This window comes from Chrysemys picta, chromosome 1, assembly GCF_011386835.1.
Source record: "Chrysemys picta bellii isolate R12L10 chromosome 1, ASM1138683v2, whole genome shotgun sequence".
Taxonomy (NCBI): Eukaryota; Metazoa; Chordata; order Testudines; family Emydidae; genus Chrysemys; species Chrysemys picta.
This window is the reverse complement of record NC_088791.1, coordinates 119,032,622-119,051,103: the sequence shown is the minus strand read 5'-3', so window position 1 is coordinate 119,051,103 and position 18,482 is coordinate 119,032,622. Positions and strand designations below refer to the sequence as shown.

Here is an 18,482-nt window from a genome sequence, read left to right as displayed (position 1 = left end):
GGGTCCAAAACGACCAGTGAGATGGGCCATGAGAATGGTCCTCTGTTATGTTCTGCCAATGGCCCAAGTCCTGTTCCTCGGCTTGCCCCTGAGGGGGGTATGCCGATCTCGAGAGGTCCTCCGAGGAGCGAGACCCCGATCTCGATGGCCATGGCGGTGCCGAGAGCGTCGAGACGATTCCCGTGGGCTGCGGTGCCGCACGGTGCCGGTCTGGAGATGATCTATCTCCACGCGGTGCCGGCGATCGGTGCCGGGACCGCGACCGGTGCCGATGACCTCGTCGGTGCCGGGAGTCGGATCTGGACCTCGACGAGGACCTGGAGTATGCCCGGTACCGGGAGCGGCCTCTCGACGTCGAGCGGCGACCGTAGCGGTGCCGAGAACTACGTCTCGACGTTGATCGGTGCCGACGATCATAGCGGTGCCGAGACGTAGAGCGGTGCCGCGAAGAAGATCTTGGCCGCGAGTACGACCGGTGCCGAGGCGATATTCGGTGCCGGGACTGCGAGCGGCGTGGGGACCTGCTTCGGGACCTGGATCGGTGCCGAGGTTCCAGCCCTTGCGATGGAGGGCGCATCAAGGCAGGTTTCCCCCTCGACTGGACCGGGCGAGGCAACGGTGCCGTCGGTGCCGGTAGTTGAGGCGGTGCCGGCTCCGTGAGAGCTATTAAGTCTCTCGCCGCCGCGAAGGTCTCTGGCGTCGACGGGAGGCACTGTATCACCGCCGGCCTCGGTGGAGACGCCGTCTGCACCGGACTCAACGGCCTCGGCGCCGGAGTCGACGGTGCTGGAGGCACCTGTTTCCGGTGCTCCACCGGCGTACGCGGCTCTACCCCCGGCACTGGGGGAGCCAGCGTCTTCGGCACGGAGGTCCCCGTCTTATGGGCTTTCTTATGCCCTGGGGATAATGACCGGCGCCGAGGCACTTGCTGTGCTTGCGGTGCCGACGAGGTCCGGTGCCGGGAAGGCTCATCTGACGCCACTCGCGTGGTCGTCATGGCCGGTGCCGCCGGGGCACTGCGCACCGAGGCGCTAGGTGCCGGGGCCTGACTTGTAGATGGAGCGTCCGGACTAAGTGCCGCCTCCATCAGGAGTTGCCGGAGCCGAAAGTCCCGCTCCTTCTTGGTCCTTGGTCTGAAGGCCTTACAGATCTTGCACTTATCTGTTTGATGGGACTCTCCCAGGCACTTCAGACAGGAGTCGTGCGGGTCGCTCGTGGGCATAGGCTTAGCGCAGGAGGCGCACAGCTTGAAGCCGGGAGCGTTGGGCATGAGCCCGGCCCCGCGGCCGGGGGAGAAAGGGGGAGACGACCCCCTTAATCCCCTGAACTATTATAACAACTAGACAACTCTTAAAACTATTGAACTATTTAACTATAAACTATAACTATAACTGCGAATGACTAACTAAGCTAGGGAGAGTGGAGAACAGCTAAGCAGCGCTCCACAGTTCCAACGACCATCAGGGGCGGTAAGAAGGAACTGAGGGGGCGCCGGGTCGGCTGGGGTATATATTCAGCGCCATGAAGGCGCCACTCTAGGGGGCTCCACAGCCGACCCGCCGGTGTTGCTAGGGTAAAAATCTTCCGACGATCGTGCACGCGGCGCGCACACACCTAATGGAATGGATATGAGCAAGCACTCGAAGAAGAACCTCACTTCTTCAGATGCAATCTCCCTGGTCATTCTATTACAGATTTAAAAGTCATTATCATTGAACAAAAAAACTTCAGAAACAGACTTCAAAGAGAAACAGCAGAACTAAAATTCATTTGCAAATTTAACACCATTAATCTGGGCTTGAATAGGGACTGGGAGTGGCTGGCTCATTACAGAAGCAGCTTTTCCTCTCCTGGAATTGACACCTCCTCATCTATTATTGGGAGTGGACTACATCCACCCCGATTGAATTGGCCCTGTCAACACTGGTTCTCCACTTGCGAAGTAACTCCCTGCTCTCCATGTGTCAGTATATAATGCCTGCATCTGTAACTTTTACTCTATGCATCTGAAGAAGTGAGGTTTTTACCCACGAAAGCTTATGCCCAAATAAATCTGTTAGTCTTTAAGATGCCACCAGACTCCTTGTTGTAACTGTGGCATATAACCTATTACTTAAATCAGCTTCTGTACTAGATGACTGGAGGATAGCTAATGTGATGACAATTTTTAAAAAAGGCTCCAGAGGCAGTCCCAGCAATTACAGACCAGTAAGCCTACTTTCAGTACCAGGTAGATTGATTGATTGAAACTAGAATTATCAGACATATAGATGAAAATGATTATTGGGGACGAGTCAACATGGCTTTTGTAAAAGCAAATCATGCTTCACCAATCTACTAGAATTCTTTGAGGGGAGGGGTCAACAAAAGGGTGATCCAGTGGATATAGTATACTTGGACTTTCAGAAAGCCTTTGACAAGGTCCCTCACCAAAAGCTATTATGCAGAGTAAACAATCATGGGGCAAGAGAGGAGGTCCTCTCCTGGATCAGTAACTGGTTAAAAGACCGGAAACAAAGGATAGGAATAAATGTTACATTTTCAGAATGGAGAGAGCTAAATGTGGGGTCCTACCAGGACCTGAACAGCACTGGTCGCAGTACAACATATTCATAATATCTGGATAAAGGGGTAAACAGTGGGATGGCAAAGTTTGCAGAAGATACAAAATTACTCAAGATAGTTAAGTCCAAAGCTGACTGCGAACAGTTACAAAGGGATCTCACAAGACTTGGGTGAATGGGCAACAAAATGGCAGATGAAATTCATTGTTGATAAATGCAAACTAATGCACATTGGAGAAAACAATCCCAACTAAATGTACAAAATGATGGGGGTCCAAATTAGGTGTTACTACTCAAGAAAGAGATCTTGAAGTCATCATGGCTAGTTCTCTGAAGACATCTGGTCAATGTGCAGCAGCAGTCAAAAAAGGTAACAATGTTAGGAATCATTAGGAAAGGGATAAATAATAAAAGAGAAAATATTCTAATGCCACTATTTAAATTCATGGTATGCCCACAGTTCTGGTCGTCCTATCTAGGGGGGAAAATATAAATATAAATATAAATATAAATATATATGAAATGGAAAAGGTATAGAGAAGGGCCACAAAAATGATTCTGGGTATAACAGCTTCCATATGAGGAGAGATTAAAAAGACTGGGACTGTTCGTCTGGGAAAAGAGGTGACTAAGGGGGGTCTGATAGAGGTCTATAAAATCATGAATGGTGTGGAGAAAGTGAATAGGGTAGTGTTATTTACCCTTTCACATAACACAAGAAACAGGAGTCACCCAATGAAATTAATATGCAGCAGGTTTAAAACAAACAAAAGGAAGTACTTCTTCACACACTGCATAGTCAATGCGTAGAACTCATTTCCAGGGGATGTTGTGAAGGCAAAAACTATAACTGAGTTCAAAAAAGAATTAGATAAATTCATGGAGGATAGGTCCATCAGTGGCTATTAGCCAAGGTGGTCAGGGATGCAGTCCCATGCTCTGGGTGTCCCTAAGCTGCTGAGCGCCAGTTCCTGGAACTGGTGGAGAGTGGATGGATCACTTGATGATTGTCTTGTTCTGTTCATTCCATCTGAAGCACTTGGCATTGGCTGCTGTTGGAAGACAGAATACTGGGCTAGGTGGACCATTGGCCTCACCCAGTATGACCGTTCTTATGCTAATATATGTTGTGCTTTTGGCCTGGTTCTCATTTAAACTTAAGGCCCCTTTATACCATTCTGGCAATTAGAGGTCTTTAAAGTGGGCATAAATTACATTTACACTCACTTTAAGGGCTTTTTACACTGCCAGAGCAGTGTAAAAGAGCCTTAATGTAAATGAAAATCTGTCCCTCTGCCTTTTGTTTTTAGCAGATTCTTGTTTTGTGACACCCATTGTTACCAAATTACTTCATAACATGCAGATTGTTGGCTGATCAGATGTGTGCTCTTTGTATAACTTTACTTGGATGTTTGACCCATATCTTTATCATGGTTTTCATCCCAAACTCTCTCAAGTGATCTATGAGCTCTATGCAAGATTCATTTCTTTCACATGGAAATGCAGCCACCTACTGGGAATAGAGCATCAGCTGTTGACCAGTGCACACCAACACTACACATCATCTGAGGGCAAAAAGTGAATAATACCATCCTAGCTAATTGAAATTACAGGGAGAATTGTGATTAGTGTACTGACCAAATTCTAACCAGAGTTAAAAGAATGTTTACAGGACCATAAATAGTGAAGACCTCTGTTTCGTTTCATCTGAAAAATGACATCTCCCACAGAAATACCCCTTAGCACCTGCTGTAGCATTGGTTAGATATTGATTCAGAGGGAATAGTGCCATAGTAGGAGAGAGAGAATGCAACAGCATAAACTGAGGAAAACTCAGTGATACACAAATATTGGAAGGCTGGACAGTTGCTGGTTTTCCTTTGGCTCGGTAGTAATGCACAAACTCAGGGACAGGATTTGAAGTTACATGGAAGGTTTCTGAAGATGTTGTGAAGCAATTGACTGAGATTTGAACACTGCCTTTTCTTCATATGTATGTGTTAGGCATCAGCTTCAGTACTGGCGTAAGAAAGGCACAACTTCTACTGAAATCAATGGGATTTTGCATCTGCTTATACTAGTACTGAACTGTTTGCAGGTAGTGTCGGGGATGATGTTGTGGATGAATTAAAGCTGATGAGGTAGGGACCACCAGTTAATGGCTCTCACTGCTGCTCTTAGATGTTTAGTGTAAATTCACATTAGACTGGTGCTGCTTACACCTACTTAAACTTGTTTTATGAAAGTTTATGCCATTGCTCATGTAACTACTGATTTGACTCACTCTTCCATGTGGGGTGCATTTACTCTGGCTGCATAGGCCTTGCCAAGGTTATGGGAATGGGAGACAAGTGCATGAGAACACCCAACAGTACGTAGTCCTACCAGGAATCAAAAGGAAAAATTGTCACTCATCCTAGCTAGATAAAGCAGAATTGTTGTTAAATACAATGCTTTGTTAGAGTATTTCCACAATGTGATAGCAACACTTGAGGGTTTGATTCTCTATAGCTCAGGAGGTGCAGTGGCAGTTAAACAGCTGCCTTTGTACTAAATTCTCTTTTGTTGGCCCTCTTGGAGGCCTAATAAAATGGCTGAAATTGTGTAGGCGCCAAATATTTGATATAAAAATTTGTGTGAATTGGATTAATGTCAATGCATGTTTTTAGGGAGGTATTTTTCATAAGCACCACTGCTTGCCTATCTCTGCTTCCATTGACTTCCTATGTACACATTAAGACTGTACTTAAGACATAAAAGGGCCTTAAATTTAAGTTCTGCAGAATAGAATAGATTGGTTTTGGCAGTTTTTGATTAAGGAGCAAAATGTTAATCATCTGTATTTTTCTATTTATATAAGAATACAGTAAAGTCATCTTTCTTTTCCTAAGCTTTATGTGGTATTAAATTCTTAAAGTTCTCTCAGTTAATAGAGTACGCCAGATTCTCTGTCATACAGCTGTGGAGCCTGTTTGCATACACACAAGTATATAGGGGCAGAATTTGTTCCATTTTATATGATCTGTGTGATTGCTTTGACACTCCCCAGGAGTACCCAGGGTTGTGAGGCACCTCACCACTACCTGCCCTTAGCATAAAGTAGTCTTTCTTTGCCTGCTGTGGATCAGTGCTCTGAAACCAACAGCCTCTGGGAGCACAAACACTGTCATCCAGGCCTCTGCAGACCTCACTCTCTCTGTACAGGTAGCGATGGGTACACACCAACCCCTGAATGCTCGGAGCATTCCCTGCTGCCTCCAGCCTCTTGTCCCTCAACACTCACGGAATTACTGGTCCTGCTAGTCCCAAGAGAACAGTGCACACCAGTTTGTAAGATTCAGTTTAGGCCCAACACTTGGCTTAATACCACAGCTCTTAAGCTTATTCTTGTTTTCAGTATAAATATATCTATCATCAAAGTATGGAGATTCATGTAATGGTGAGTAAGAATATTGGAAGTGATTACATATAAAACATAATTGCAACACCTAGAGCAGTAGTTCTCAAACTTTTGTACTTGTGACCCCTTTCACAGAGCAAGCCTTTGAATGCGACCTCCCCATATAAATTAAAAACACTTTTAAATATATTTAACACCATAATAAATGCTGGATGCAAAGCAGGGTTTGGGGTGGAGGCTGACCGCTTGTGACCCCCTGAGGGGTCCTTGCCCCCTGTTTGAGAACCTGTTCTAGAGACTAAATTAACAGATTAATCTGTTTAAAGAAGTTTATTTCACTCAAAGTTCTCTTCAGTATTTTCAATCAAGCCTGTTGAGGCACCTTTTTCATGAAGCAAAATGCTGTCCTTTTACTCCCTCAGTGGAGGATGACTGGGCATCCCCTTTGTCTCCCCAAATGTACTCAAGAAAAACTTTTGATATGCACCTCAAGGTAATGTTTTCTTCCTCTGCTTTTTCTCTCTTCCTGTTGGTTCATTTTACAATCCATCATTTTCATTCACTTCAGAGTGGTGAAAGGGGACCTATTGTGAATGGGACAATATTCAATTTACATCCAAATGGGTAGACATCTCCAGTCTGTCAGGCAACCTCCTTGATATAGACTTTGAGAGCATATTTTTCAGGGTGTGTGTGTATACATAACTCCTTACATAGTATCTGCATACATTTCACAGTGATAATGATGACCAGTGTGACACTGGCTTTCATTTTGAGATCTCACTGTACATTCTTAGAACCAGAATGTACATACAGAATCCAGAGATTCCTGTAAATCCTCTGCACTCCTTTGCCAGTTGGCATTAATTAGTTTTCGGGTCACAGTTGCATGTTCATAAACCATTTCTTTTTTGTTCCTAACTTGTGAAAAGTCTAAATGAGAAGTCTAAATGGTGTTGTTTCAAATGCATTGTAGGTCGAGATGACCAGAAAGCTGACTGCATTTTATATTATGGTTTTGGAGATATATTCAGAATCAGTAGCATGGTAGTGATGGAGAATGTGGGGCAACAGAAACTATATGATATGGTATCCTACTGCCACAACACGAACAAGTAAGTTATTCTGGCTTTCTGATTGTTTGTTTTTTATTTTTTAAATATCTATAAACATGGAAGAAAAGTTATTAATAAGGAACAGTCACATATGCCAGGATTTGTATATCTGAAGCTCATCACATTTTATCTAGCATATGAAATAAGAGTGTTAACTTACCACTCACTGTCTCTCGCTGTTTTAAAAATGTGCATGGAAGAAGTAGAAGTAGTTGTATTACAGCTGTAATACAAGTCAGCCTAAAGCACATAGGTTTCAAGCCCCTTTCAGTGTATGTAGCGGAACATTTTGCTTTTTTTTTGCTTTGAGATATCAATACATAATAGTCATACTGGATCAAAATCCTGTTTAATCTGATATGCTTCAGAAGAAGGTGGAACTCCTGCCCTTGACAATGTTCTTGGCCAGTTAGTGAATACTGTACAGCAGGGGTAGGGGAAAATCTTCTTGGCCTAATCTAACAATCCAATTGATATTCTGAAGCATTGGAATCAATCAATAGTCCTTGTCATTTTCATCCTACTTACTGGAATTGCAGATGCTGTTCATTTTCATGTAACTAATCTTCTTTCCTATTTTAAATAAGCTGTTCACTCAACAGTCATAGCAGCGAATGCCATAGATATTCATATGTTGTGTAAAACAGTATTTCCTTCATCAGTTGTGTACTTCTTGAGTGACCCCTTTTTCTTTTTATGAGACCAGGTAGGATCACTTAAGTCACTTTCTTTGTACCATTCATTTGATGTAATATATATGTGCATCTGCATTTTACAATCTGCTCTTCTTCTTGCCTCATCTCTAAAAATATATCTATACTCTCAGGTGTCGCCGTGTATTGATTGCTCAGCATTTTGATGAAGTGTGGGATTCTGCAAACTGCAACAAAATGTGTGATAACTGCTGTCGAGAGAAGCTTTGTAAGTAAACTGATGTTTAATCTGAAAGCAGATAGTAGGGTTACTATATGCTTCAAAGAAATGTCCAGTCTAGACAAGGTGTTTAAAGCCTTCTGAAAGGGGAATTCAACTAATAGGTCAATCATATAGGCAGGCTAGTAGCACTGCCTATTAAGGTTGCTCGACACATCCCATTGTAAGACCCTGTTTTAATTTGCTTATAAATTTGCCTAACTTTAACCATTTGGGCCAGAATGTTCTATGCTGCTGGGTATCTTCCTTAAGCTGAATTTTTAAATTTCAGCCAAAACAGTTCAGCTGTTTTCAAGAACTAGACTAAGGGAGAACATGTTGTTTTGCATGTTAAAATATATTCTGATGTCCTTTTCTTTGAGAAGCTCTAGTGCCCTAATGCTTTGCAGCTGGCACTTGAAATTTGGCCAGGGGTAGCTTTTGTGTCAGATGTGCCTTTTTGCTGTCCCTGTGCAAATCTGCCCAAATTTGCCTTCTCTTTGAAAAAATTAAGTTCACACATGTAGAGACTTTAGAATTCAGCAGCTAAAAATTCTGAAGATTCCATTCACACTGGGCATGCTCCAGCCCCCAGGCCTCCTATGTGTGATCAAACTGCACATGTGTTCCCCACAGAGCACTGAGCATGCTCTAGTCCAGGGTTGTGGATGATCAAAAGGACTTTCCCTGTAATTGCTGCTCTGGACTGAGGTTGGGCCAGGCTCTGGAACTGAGAGCAGGGAGGCTGTCTGGGCTGTGCTCTCAATGTCTCTCTGCTGGTGCCCAGGCTGTATGGAGGAGAAAGGTGCCTGATTTAAATGCAGAGGGGACTAGGTGGAGATTGGGGGTGAGGGAAAGGAGTTGGGTGGGGGAAGAGAGAAACTGGGAGTTGAGATGTTTGGGACTGACTGGGAAAGGAGACTGAGAGTTGGGATGGTGGGGAGGCAAGTCTAAGGAGTGCAGATTGGGACTGTGGTGGGCAAGGAGAATGGGATTGGGATGAAGAGCCAGGACTGGGATAGGGACAGGTTGGAGGGGATGGGACTGAAAGAGGAACAGACAGAAGGGTCTGTGCCCACTAGAGCATGCTATTTTTCAGAGCCTGGAATGGAATCAAAGACTCCAGTATCTCACCATTCCTCTGCTATCAACAATTAAACACACTGGCAAAGTGTGTGTGTCATCCCCCCCGTCTAGTGCTGGTCCACATAGAGGATGACCACCTACAATTATTCTGTTACTTTTGCACTGAATGAGGCAGGGGTCCCGTGGGAAAAGTAGTGTGTGATCATGTATTGAAAGACTGATCGCATTAGGGCTACAGGCTTGTCATGATGGTGGAAAAACTCATGGATACTGTGGCTTCTCTGTTTGACTACCCTGTGGAAAGGTTCTTGGTGGGTCTGGGGGGAGGAGAGAGGTTGGAGAGCAAGCCCACCTTGCACTCACCCTACAGTGGCAGTTCCTATCCTATGGGGCTGGGCGTTGTGGGCTGGCACGTGAGATTGCAGTGCCACTCATGTTTGGCTCTGCCACCCCTCTGTGACAAGTGGTGAGATGGCCAAGCCAAATCTGAGTGAGTGGTGTTACAACCAGGTGCACAGGGTTGCAGCACCATTCACTCAAATTTGACCCAGTCATGACAGAGCCAGAAAGGCCAAACCTGAGCAGTGCTGTCATCCCGAGTGCCAGGTCACAACACCCGGGGTAGTGAGCCGAACCAAGCCCTGCAAGACACAGGAGCTACTGCCACCTGTGCTTGAGGTGTGTGGGGCAGGCTCATGCCCCGCTTCCCAGGATCCCCCTCTCACCAGCCCAGTATTATTATTGCAGTGCCAGAGTAGAGGTGCTGCCGCGAGCGGTTGGTGCCTCTTTGGTGTGGTGAGGAGGCAATGGAGGACAAGGGCACTGGGACACTATAATTTTGAAGTAGGATAGTTAAATTTCATTTGTCAGGGCATTTTTTTTTATCAAAAATCACAGAGCAGTCACTGAACCTGTGACTTTTACTAAATTAACTATGACGACTCTGATTTGTGATTTTAAAAAAGTGCCATGACAAATCTGCAGCCCTAACCATCATACGTATACACAAGAGGGCAGAACGAAGGTTACAGGCAACCTTAATTCTGGCATGTTGTAACTTTTGAGTGCTTTTCTTTGCAATCTCTTAATAATGTTTTTTTTAATGTAATTATATTAAGAATACAGGGAGTACTCAAAAAGGAGGGAATCTAAACACAGCAGTCCTACCATTTACATAGCACCTGTCATCCAAAGATTTCAGAGCGATCTAAATATCGCAATAGCCCTGTGTAGTATCAGCTTGGAGTAAATCACAGAGAATCCTGATTCTCAAGTCCCCAGCTCTGATCACTAGATTACCTTCCTTCCCTGTACGCACTTTTTTTTTTTTTTTTTTCTTCCTTCAAATGATGGGCTGGGAGAGACACGTAGGAAGATTTTTGTATTACTTCTTTGGGATACAATTTTTGGAATTTGCTTGTATACAATACTATTTTTTTTTTTTTTTTTTTTTTGTAAGTATTGAAGTATGAGATGAGGCTTGAACAGTAAAGTTTAGATCTGGAACTGAACGTAAGCCAAGTTTGGATATTCAGATCTTGGGTTTTCGTTTGGACCTGTGTCTAATAAGAACTGGTCAGTGAAAAATATTTGAAGGATGACCTGTCTGATTGCTATTTTATTCTCAGTCTTCTGACACAGTCATGCCAGTGGGGAAACTTACCTTAGTAACATTAGGTTGGGGTCTGTGAAACTTGCCATGAAAAAGACACTCCTTTCAGTGGCCCACATTGGATGCTATTACAGTCTGTCTCAGCCATTTTTATCCATTTTCCCATTGGAATAAATTTGTTTGAGACTTTTCTGTTTAAAAAAGTGTGTATTCTGTCTCTAGTCTGTAAACTCATTGAGACAAGAAATGTCTTATTTATATGCTGTAAAGCTCTGTGTAACTTTACTTTGCTCTGTAAATGTTTCAGAACAAATACCACTGTAGAGAGAGAGAACCCAGTTGCAAATAATATATTACTTAGCTTGTGAGTCAGCAAAATGCCACAAATAACAAAAACACTAAAGTCACACTACACGTCCAAATGAGATTTAAATTGCTTTTTACCCTAAATTAGGAGACTTATTCATGACAAGCTACTATGAAATCCATTTTTAAAAAACTAGCTGGATGTATCCGCTTTATTATTTGAAATGTCAGTGTTGTTCCTATTCCCATTAGAAAGTAGCTGGGAAAGGTCTTGAATTCTAGGTAGAATTTTAATCCTAAAAGCTTCAGTAGTATATCAGCATTTCAGATTACTGACAAAATAACCAGCCTGAACCTGCAAAGACTCGAGCACATGTCTTGAGCACATGTCTTTATGTTCTGAGTAATGCCTCTGAAATTATTGACTATTCAATGTGTAAAGTTCAGCATATATGAAAGTCTTTTCTGGGCTGGAGATTAAATTATTAAGTACAAGCATAAATGTGACTTGTGATTATCATGTATTGTTCAAACATCTGAGTTCAAAAGTTTACAGCAGTATAGAATTGTTATATTTTATTGAAAAGTAACACCTCTGGCACAGTATGCTTTGTTTTGAAGTACTAGTCCTCTTCTTTTCCTTGTAGCGTTTGAGAGAATGGATGTAACCGGATACTGCAGGGATCTAATCAGAATACTAGAGCAAGCGGATAAGATGAGTGAAAAACTCACTCCACTGAAATTAATCGATGCCTGGCTGGGCAAAGGTGTGTCAAAGTTAAGAGTGGCTGATGTTGTTCCTCCAACACTCCCTCGTGATGAACTGGAGAGGATTATTGCCCATTTCATTCTGCAGCAGTATCTGAAGTATGTGTGACCATTCATTCTTTCCTTTGAAATCTACTAATTACAGTAAAAGCTGCATTATCCGGCACTTTACCAACCAGAAAGCCCTAGAAACCAGCATTTCTGATATCTCCTAATACAAATCTTCAATAGGGTTGCCAGGTGTCCAGTTGTCCCTGCTGCTCCATGCGCTGCCCCTGCCCCAAGTGCTGGCTCCGCAGCTCCCATTGGCTGGGAACCGTGGCCAATGGGAGCTGTGGGGGCAGTGCCTGCGGGCAGAGGCAGTGCGCAGAGCTGCCTGGCTGCGCCTCTGCCTAGGATCTGAGAGACATGTCGCTGCTTGTGGGAAGCCACCGGAGGTGAACACCGCCCAGATCCGGCACCCTGAAACCCCTCCCGTGCCCTAACCAGCACCCCCATTCCCCCCACATGCTGGATAACAACACTTTTACTGTACTATTATCTCTGCAACAGTGCTGTTTTGGTATAATATCACAGTAGTGGATGTTTTAGCAATTCCTTCATTTCAAAAGCTGCTAATCTGGCTATAAAAAGTTTGCACAGAATATTATTTTTCTGTTTACTCTTGAAAAATCCTCTCTCATTTTTAAGACAGAAAAGTTGAAAAATTAAAAAAAAAAAATAGAAATTTGGCTTAAAGTAACACTTTTGCTTTTGTAGTTTAAAAAAAAAGCAGCTTTTTATGTATTTATTTGGGGGAGGGGTAAATACTAAATTTTTTAATGATAGTCCCCAGTCCTGCAAGGCACAGGCAGAGGCAAACTGGCTGCTGCACTTGTGCAGCACCATATTGACTGCAGTGAGATGGGCAAAGAAGGTTGCTTGTGCAGAACCTATTGCAGTATTAGGGGTTTACTGTGGCATGTGAGACTTAAGAAAACACAATGACAATGACACTGCTATTCCATGTATGTGTGCTGCTTTCTTTTCAAAATAAGGACCTCTGAATATATGGGACTGACATCCCATGATCCTAACTTTCTATCATGAACAAAAAATGACAAAAGATTTACACACTTGACCTTTATGAGCCTAAGTGGACAGGAAGGTTGACTGAGTCAAAACATTTTTTTTTCTCGCTTAGTGTCCAGATATCCTATTATTTGAACCCCACTAGACCAATGAGAAGTGCTGAAAAGTCAGCAAAATGAAATAAGGTATTAAGTGCCCACTGTAAGAGCCAATCCTGCCAACTCCCATTTGAATTCACTGATTATTTGCTTGCATAGGTGCAACAGGATCAAGGAATTAGTGGGGCATCTGTTCATAACAGTTCCTACATGTCTCCACATTTCTCCCTTATATCTATTCTACCCACTCTACTCCTGTTTCCAGTTTTTTCCTCTGACTGTGGCTTAACTTTTGCAGAGAAGACTTCAGTTTCACAGCATTTGCTACAATATCCTACTTGAAAATAGGACCCAAAGCTGATCTGCTGAAAAATGAGGCACATGTTATCACCATGCAAGGGAGATCAAACAAAAAAAGTGTTGGCAAGGTATTTGTATGTGTATATATATTGACTACTTATATGATTATTTTTCCATTAGTATTCACCACAGCTGGTTAGTGCCTGTTTATGATGTGCAAAATTAAGAATGTTTTCCTCAGTGTATTCCCCCTCTACCTCATTAAATATGTTTCTTTTGATCCTTTGGCAGTAGTGTCTTTCCAATTACACATTTTAAGATGCAAAATGTAGGAGGGTGAGGAGGAGGGGGAAAGAAGTTCAGTACAGATTAAAAAAAAAGAAAAAGTTCAGAAGTGTCATGTTCTCTTTACACTTCACCTGAGCGGATTTACTCATTCTCACTGTGTGTAATGCAATGGAATTAACATGAATGATGAATGCATTTAGAATCATATTTCAGCAAGAATATCATTCCAGGTAATATAAATATTAAACCACAAGACTTGGAATGGTCACTGTGAAGTGTCTCTTACAGCTGTCATAAGTTACGGATTCCATGTTAGGCATTATAGTGATGTTGATTTCTATTTGAAACCCTTTTGACAATAAGAAGTCGAAAGCTATGTAGCTATAGCAACATATTCTTTCCAGTTATACCTATACAAATCCTTAGCAATGCTATCCATTTTAGTTGAGGTAATAGGAATTAACAGTTTGTTATGTAACAAGAACTTGGACCAGTGTTTACTCATTTAAAAGAATTGTTGCTGTAGTCACTATTAAATATAACTGAATCAGTCTGTAAATGCTATTTCAACTTGCCTCTCTATCCCCAATTAAAATACAGATTAACAAAAGAGTGGCACTTCCATTAAATTAGGGACCACTTACATTCTATAGCTATTTGGACATAAAGTTAAAACAGGTACAGATCCTGCCACATTTTGCTCATGTAAGAACTGTGCCATGTGAGCAAGAGTTTATAGAATCGGACCCTTAATCAGTTCTAATGAGGCTGCAATTGGTTGCTCAACAGCCATGTTGGCTTTATCATTAGCAGGAATTGGTCATTTTAATGTGTGAAATAATTACTCTGACTAGTCTGAAAATCTCAAGTATTTACATACAATAGCTTAATAGAATGTGTTGTTGCTACATCATATGTATTTGTCTTAGATGTTACTGCCTTTAAAGGGGTATTTCAGGTTCAGCTGCATCATTCTCCTGAATGTAGCAGGTACTGTGCAGCATAATACACTGTTAATGCTGCCCTGTGTGCAAATTTGAAGAAATTTGGACATGCCACAGGAACATCTCACAGATGCTGTTGTAAAGGAGCAGAACAATGGCCACAAAAAGAACTCCTCTTTGCATCACCCTTAATAAAGCTTGATCATTATAGTACGTTCTCAATATGTACTGAGGAAGGAGAAAGAGAGGCTTAGTCTTAATTGAGCTGTGTTTATGATCCACAGGTCAAATCTCCTCAGTCTTCTAATTCTGGAGGGATGATTGGAAACGTACGAGAAGACATTTCTGAGACTGTCCAAAACTCTGCTGCAAAGAAGACAAAAGCACAGAATCGGCGCCATTGTGAGAACAAACCTAAAGCAAAGAAGCTTAAGCTTGAGGATGACGACGACTAGCTGGTAGTCCTGTACTGAATTTTACAATGAAAAATATATCTAGGATCCCATCATTTCTGCTTCTCTATGAGAACTCGGTACAGAAGTATAATTTGTATTTTATTAATTGCTGCTTTTAAATGCAAAGGATTTGTGTGTTCATCAGAAAGGTTGGGCAAAAAACAAATATATGCAATTTCTGAACATACAAGCAGACAAAAATCTGGCATCATGCAGTTAAGTAGACAATAGAGAAACAAAGGGTTATCCTCAAAATAATCAGTCCATATCTGATGTCTCCTGCAGATCATTTCCGTATATATTGCTTTTTTTCAACCCTCTTTATTTTACAAAGCACACAATGTCTGATAGTAAAATATATTGTAGTAATGCACTTAAAACTCATATAAACGTAAAGCATCCTCATTATACCCTCTAGCTACACTGCTTCTAATGATGGGGAAAAGCAAACTAAACAGTATATATTCACATACACAACAACAAATATATTTATCACATTATCTCTTAAAAATTGGGGTCATATCTTCTTAAATTTCTCCTGCTTGTTGTTCAGATGGAAAAATTACTCTTTCAAGATCTGTTTAAATGTTAGAAAAGGGTATATTGGTTTAATGGTTGTATTTTCTAAAGCATGTGAAAAAATTAGGTGCCCTACTCCTACTGAACTACTGAAAGTCAATGGGCGTTAGGCACCTAATTCCCTTGTGGGCTTTTCAAAAGCATGTTTTTTAAAACAAAAACAAATCAAAAAACCCCCACTTCATTGCCCTTGAGCATGTTTCTTTGGTTTAGTTCACGTTGTATTATTTGGAGTATGTACAAACAACAATTTCACTAATGAATCTGACCAAGAAAATAATAAGTCATTACCTTTAAACACAAACTATAGAACTAGTTCAATATACCTCAGCTTGGACCTCATCCTGCTCCCATTGAAGTCAATGGGAACCTTGCCATTCACTGAGGAATAATTAGGCCTAAAGTCTCACAGGAACACACATACTTCTGCTCCAATCTGTGCTGTGGTAGGATGTGGACAGTATTCTCCGATGATCTGTTGGTGCATCAGTACTTCATGGAGGACATGGAGCAGCTCTGGAAATTTGTTTTCCAGTACTCACACTGTTAAATCTTTTAGTCCTAGAATATGGCCTACATTAAATTTATCTACTGCAGTATGGCCTCTCAATCCTAATTTTTTTAGCTTAACCACTTTGTCTCTGAGAAACGTACATATATATTCATGTATGCGCGCCTGTTATTTTTGTAGACAGCAAAGAGAGCACAAGCCACTGAACAATCCCTCTTTGTAGAATACTGCTGATAATTATTGACAACAGCTTAGATGATGATGATAGCAAACAAGGCAGTTTTTGTTCGCTCATCTGTCAGAAACTAGGAAGTAAATCAGTGTTTCTAGCAGACAGAAAAGAACAAAATTTACTAACAAAGACCTTGGACAAGATCCTCAGGTGGTGCAAGTTGGCATAGCCCCACATGTCAAGGGAACAATCAATGTGGATTTACACTAGCTGAGGATCTGGTCCCTCACATTCAAATTTCTACAAGAGAACATAAAAGAACGGTTCCAATCAAGTTAAAAAATGATTTTAGGGAAAGTTTGAGATGGCACTCTAGCTGAATGTTATCATTTTTGTTTGCAGTGACACCCTGGAAGCTTGAAACTGACATGTTCCTTTGACTAACTTTATTTTATCTTAAATATGCATCCAAAGGTTTGATGATGTAAGGTTACTAACAGCCCTACAATAACAATCAGGATGATCAGGAAAGCTGTGTGCCTTAGTCGATCTGAGAAAGGATTGTTACACATTAAGACAATTCTATCTGTCATTCCTAAATCCTGAACATACATGGCCTTGCCTATACTCATTAGAACTGTGCAAGTAAAAGCATGTTGCCTAATGGCAGGATGCTATGTGGCCACTGCAGGTTTTGTAAAGTGGCTTGTTAGGATTCATCCTTGCCTTAACATTGCCTAAGGAAAAATGCACCAAGATTTTTTTTCTTTGCATGCACATGCTTTAAAGTGTACGTATATTTTACATATGTATATTAGAGATGGACCCAAGCTCCTAGAACGTTGGTGAAGTTCAGATCTGGATCTGAAATTTGACACAAGCCCATGCCTAATATTTTTCTTATCCCATATAAACAGAGATTTTACACTTTACTACTGAATTTTGTCCTGGTGGGCAATCTGCAGATCAGCTACAGCTAACGTAATGCTGTTGACATGAAAAAATGCAGATCACTGAAATTTAATAGACAAAATTTGCACAAATAGATGAATCCCTTTAATGGGGTGGCATAAGGAAACTTCAGGGGACTGCATTGTTGTGCTGGCTTATGTTTCTGGGGATGGTTGTCCATAGCAGGTTCATCCTTAATGTGCTAAGTGTTCTTTGTGGCGCTGAACTAGTTAGTCAAAACTGTAATAATTACTGAGACCGAGATGATGCTGAAAAATGATCTATTAGATCACAGGGAAGGTTGGTGGTAGGACAACAACTGGTCTTGATAAATATTCTGAAAGTGTGGGGAATTTGGTAATTTCTGACATACAGCTAAATTTGTAGCTTTGGTATTTAACTTTTGACTATGATGCTATGTACACTGGCCCTGGAATAGAATTTGGAAAGTGAGTTTATGTATTGTTCCAAACAAAACTAATTTTGAATAGTTTTTGGCTTTTTTGCTGGAAATACATTCAAAAACAGTTTCCAAATTCTGTTCCAAGTTAAGCATTGACCGGGCCTGAGGCTGAAGGTGTAGGAGATTTCATCGTAGAAGGGAATATATGAGTAGAAAATTAAGTGTTTTGAGAGATTCCCCGCCAAACCATTACTCTTGCTTTTTGCTATAAATCCATCCTGGTGGCTTTTCCACCTATAAGCTTGCAGAAAGTCTAGTGTTGAATTTTTTTAGTATTGTACATTAACAAATCGCAGTGGATCAGAATTGAAGTGAGTATGGAGTAGGCGCCCAATTCTACATAGCATGTGGCTTAAGACCTAAAAGCAGTACTGGTCCACCCTACTTTTGTTATAACTTCAGGATATATATATATATATATATATATATATATATATATATATAAATAAAAAAAAAACTTCAGGCTTTTATGCTGGCAAGCTCAAATGTCAACATTTTTTAATCTCAAAGATAAGAGTACAAATGTTAAATTTGTCTACGTTTAATAAAAAACATATGTAAGTGGCCTGTAAGCACCTGGTTGCACACTGACATTCTACCCGCACATGTGCACTTAAACAGGAAATATTTTCATAGAAGTGATTGTACTGACTTTTTGCACTTTGTTACAGAACTGGGCATTGTATTTCTTTGGAAGCTCACTATTTTGCTTCAAAATGTTGTGTCTTGAAACAATTGCTGTACTTGGTTTTATTTTGTGTATCTGAATAGTGTATTTTAACTGTATGTGCTTGATATATAAAAACAATACCTACAGTAGTGGAAAACGGATTTAAGATGTAGTCTTGTTCCCCTTCCCCGGTATCTGCCTCACTTCTTCTGTGCCA

The 18,482-nt window shown here is 41.5% G+C and overlaps 1 protein-coding gene across 3 annotated transcripts in view; it reads left to right on the top strand.

The window, feature by feature from the left end:
* The window catches only part of LOC135975780 (ATP-dependent DNA helicase Q1-like), a 39,438-nt gene extending 21,620 nt beyond the window's left edge, over window positions 1-17,818 (top strand). For 2 of the 3 annotated variants that reach the window (XM_065568159.1, XM_065568146.1), the window contains exons 12-16: window positions 6,941-7,079; window positions 7,906-8,000; window positions 11,643-11,862; window positions 13,231-13,360; window positions 14,749-16,076. In XM_065568159.1, the coding sequence (XP_065424231.1) occupies window positions 6,941-7,079; window positions 7,906-8,000; window positions 11,643-11,862; window positions 13,231-13,360; window positions 14,749-14,919 (755 nt within the window). In that variant the 3' untranslated portion in view covers window positions 14,920-16,076. Of the gene's footprint in view, window positions 1-6,940; window positions 7,080-7,905; window positions 8,001-11,642; window positions 11,863-13,230; window positions 13,361-14,748 lie in introns of all 3 variants that reach the window. The other variant, XM_065568150.1, reaches the window with a different exon arrangement.
* The last annotated feature ends 664 nt before the right edge of the window (window positions 17,819-18,482 follow it).